The sequence below is a fragment of the Sebastes umbrosus genome, chromosome 7 (assembly GCF_015220745.1).
Source record: "Sebastes umbrosus isolate fSebUmb1 chromosome 7, fSebUmb1.pri, whole genome shotgun sequence".
Taxonomy (NCBI): domain Eukaryota; kingdom Metazoa; phylum Chordata; class Actinopteri; order Perciformes; family Sebastidae; genus Sebastes; species Sebastes umbrosus.
The window spans coordinates 22,820,996-22,824,832 of NC_051275.1; the positions used below are offsets into that span (position 1 = coordinate 22,820,996).

A 3,837-nucleotide genomic window follows, 5' to 3' on the forward strand; every position below is an offset into this window, starting at 1 on the left:
TTGGTACTGATAATAATGTGATATTTTTGATGCATTAAAGAATATGAATGTTTTCCCCACATAGCCCTTTTTACATTGCACAAAAGAGGCCAACCTTTTGAAATAATAAATGTGTTCTAAACACAAGCAGCTGATCAACAAAACATTTGTTGTAGAACTACATAAAGTACCAATTTCCATAATTTCACTTGTTTATAGGAATTATATACCATGTCTATTGAAATGACTGGATGAACAAAAACATGTTTACAGCTATACACAGTTCTTTATTTTTATAAAGACAGTCACATATTCAAGATGTGCTGAACATCACCACAGAGACAATAACGTAACAAGTGCAACACTGCAACGAGGTTCATCCTTCTCTTCATGATCCCTCCAGCCACATCGACCAATCAGTGACCCAACAAGTCCACTTTCATTTTGTCCATCGTCCTCCTTAAGACACCAGGGACCACTGGAGCATGCATTCATAAGTAGGAGGACAGTTGTCGGTGTCAGTGGCTCTCTGCACAGGACGCTGCAGTGATCATTGTCAAGTCTGTCACCACCTTTGGGTGCAGCCACAGGTGTCGTCTGAAAATCAGACCGCCCTGGACTTGGAGCTTATTTGCCGATTCTCTGAACCACCCAGTCCTGCTGGCAGAGGGGACAGCGATTGTTTTGCTTCACCCAAAGGGACATGCAGCAGTTATGGAAGGAGTGGTTGCACTCTCCCCATACAACTGAAAGAAGATAGAGGACATAGGGACAGCATTAACAGGGGGGACAGCATAGATTACACAGAATATAAAAGGTGCAAACTTATTTATTATAATGGTGAATAATGTTTATAATTTATGTGATTTTTACTTATGTTTTAAGATCTATCTCATCGTCTTCCTAAGGATGACAATTGGCATCTATTTCATGCTTCAGTAAAAAATAAAAGGTGAATCTGAAATCAGGTAAAACAGTTATAATAATTTCGCAAAAAAACACATACACTAAATAAATATTAATCTGGAGAAAGTCAGTGATTTACGATGCAGGTAACCAGTAAATTTCCTGTGTCACAATATGGAGGGTCACACTGAATATAGTAAGTTACTGTACATGCTATGTTATGAACCATCCAGACCTCTCAGGTTCATCTGGATCAGGTCTGCTTTGTGTCCCCAGAGTCAGAACTAAACATGCAGAAGCAGCGTTCAGTTTTTATGCACCAAATATCTGGAACAAATCTCCCAGAAACCTGCAGGACCAACTCCAACTCTGAGTGCTTTTAAATCAAACCTTAAAACTTTCCTGTTTGCTGCTGCTGCCTTTTATTAAACCAGATAATGATCTTATACTGCACTAGAGCTTTTACACTTGTGTGTTATATTCTATTTTAGCTTCTATCCTAGCTTTTATTTTTAGCTTGTTTTTATTTTCTAATCTTTAATGTTTTTATAACTGTTTTAATTATGTCTTAATGTTCTTTTGCACTTTGTCGCAATGTTCTTGAATGTTTATGTAAAGCACTTTGAATTGCCCTGTTGCTGAAATGTGTTATACAAATAACCTTATCTTACTGATGTGTTGTCCTGTTAACTGGTTGAGGTTATTATGGCATTAACTGTGTTATAAATGCTTTTGTTCTGTAGTTGACTCTTATCAAACATAGCTACCTAAATATATATGTTAGAAGATAATTTGCCTAACGTTATGTGAACTAAATAATGTGTTTCATCCAAAACAATACAATGACACTATCTCTCTCTAATGCAAATTCATTATATCATCAATCTGACTTTGCATGAAACGACACAAGCAGAATGAAACCCTCCCTATATCTGCTCCCTCTACAGAGTCTTTCAAAGCACAGCTCAAGACCCTCCTCTTCTCTTTGGTTTGAATGTACTTGAATTGTGATGACTAATTGGCCTTTTATTGTATATAATGCTCATTATAACAGTCTTTTACTCATGGATGTGTATCTTGGTCTCTGTCTGTGGATGTGTGAGATTGTTGTTGTCTGCTCTGTTGACCTGTTTTTATTCTGCACTATGTCTGTAAAGCACTTTGGTCAGCTCATGTGGTTTTAAATCTTGAATCTATATGATGAACTGGCTTGGTCTGTTTTGACAGCTAGCTAGTGTTAGCTTGTTGGATTAGCATGCTAGCTAGCTAAATGTGTGTTTCGTGATTAAATATATATAAATATAATATATAAATATGCTATAACGTGTTTAATTGTCTTACCAACACAGTCCTCCTGTTTGTTTTCCGCCTGACATCTGAGACACGCGTCTGTAAACAAAGAGAGATATGCTAACGTTAGCCTCGTTAGCTCCACTAGCCGGCGCTGAGCTGAGCTCTCAAGCCGGGGATCAGTGCTCGTCTCCCGGGTACTCACCCATCACCTGGACCCGGCAGATCGCACACGTATCGCACTCCACGTCCCAGCTCCACATCGCCACCGCGTTCCACTTCTTCAGGGAGAACATCTTGTCCCCGCTGGACTTAGAGCCAGAAGAAGAAGAAGCAGAGGTGGTGGTGTTGATGTGAGAGAGAGAGACGATCCCCGGGTCGTCACCGTCATCCATCTCTGCTGCTGCTGCTCGGTAACAGCAGCGTCAGTCAGTCAGCCGGTAACGTTAGCACAGGCTAGGCTAGGCTAGGCTAGGCTAAGCTAAGCTAAACTAAGCTAAGCTAAGCTAAACAAAATGGACGGAGAGGAATGCTAATGCTAGCTGGCTTAGCAACCGTCTTGTCTCCATAGCGACGGAAGATGGCGCTGTTTCCTAGGATTTGAAGCCTGCAGTAATATATATATATATATTTATATATATATATATATATATATATATATATATATATAAATATAAATATAAATATATAAATATATATATATATATATTTATATATATATATAAATATAAATATACTGTATATATATATATGTATATACATATATATGTATATACATATATATATATACAGTATATTTATATTTATATATATATATAAATATATATATATATATATATTTATATATTTATATTTATATTTATATATATATATATATATATAAATATGTATATATATATGTATATATATATTTATATGTATATATATATATGTATATATATATATATATATATTTATATTTATATATATATATATATATAAACTGGGAACAAAAAGTTCGGAAACTTGTTTGGTCGATTATTTCTCTGTTGTTACAATGCCAATTGGCATTGTATTTTACAAACTTTTTTTCCCCAGTATATATATATAATATACACAACACAAACTCACTTAGCTAGATAAAATAGGAACATACAAAGACAAAATACATTTTAAAACGAAATAAACAGTAATCTACAAATACCAGAGGCAATAGCTTCCTTTATATTCGTCTCATTTAGCTTCTTTCCGTTAATGTTAAATACATTTTAGAACAATAACAATATAGCCTGCGACCACCTGTGGGGAGTATAAGGCAAATATTCATCACTGTGGTCATTAAAGGTACCATATAGTGCTCATTTTCAGGTTCATACTTGTATTTTGTGTTTCTACTAGAACACGTTTACATGCTGTAATGTTAAAAAAACAACTTTATTTTCATCATACTGTCGGCCTGAATGTACCTGTATTCACCCTATGTCTGAAACGCTCCATTTTAGCGCATTTCAACGGAATTGCAACAGAATTGCGTTGCTAGGCAACAGTTTGGGTCCATGTTTACTTCCTGTCAGCTGATGTTATTCACATACACACCAACCAGGAAATAAACTGGGACACATTTAGAATGTTTATGTTTAAAACCGTGTAATGATCTATATATATATTATATTATATATATAT

General features: G+C 35.4%; 1 protein-coding gene across 1 annotated transcript; it reads right to left on the reverse strand.

Moving 5' to 3' along the window:
* Positions 1–245: 245 nt before the first annotated feature.
* Positions 246–2,716, reverse strand: rnf7 (ring finger protein 7). Its single transcript, XM_037776458.1, has 3 exons — positions 2,381–2,716; positions 2,227–2,274; positions 246–725 (listed from the first exon to the last, which is right to left on the reverse strand). The coding sequence occupies exons 1-3, from the start codon at positions 2,568–2,570 to the stop codon at positions 607–609; spliced, it is 357 nt and encodes a 118-aa protein (XP_037632386.1). The 5' UTR covers positions 2,571–2,716; the 3' UTR covers positions 246–606.
* Positions 2,717–3,837: the final 1,121 nt, after the last annotated feature.

Coding starts and splice junctions, on each gene's coding strand:
- rnf7 (XM_037776458.1), bottom strand. CDS start 2,570: ATGGATGACGGTGACGACCCGGGGATCGTCTCTCTCTCTCACATCAAC. Junction 2,275..2,380: donor CTGCCGGGTCCAGGTGATGG/GTGAGTACCCGG, acceptor CTTTGTTTACAG/ACGCGTGTCTCAGATGTCAG. Junction 726..2,226: donor CAAACAGGAGGACTGTGTTG/GTAAGACAATTA, acceptor ATCTTCTTTCAG/TTGTATGGGGAGAGTGCAAC.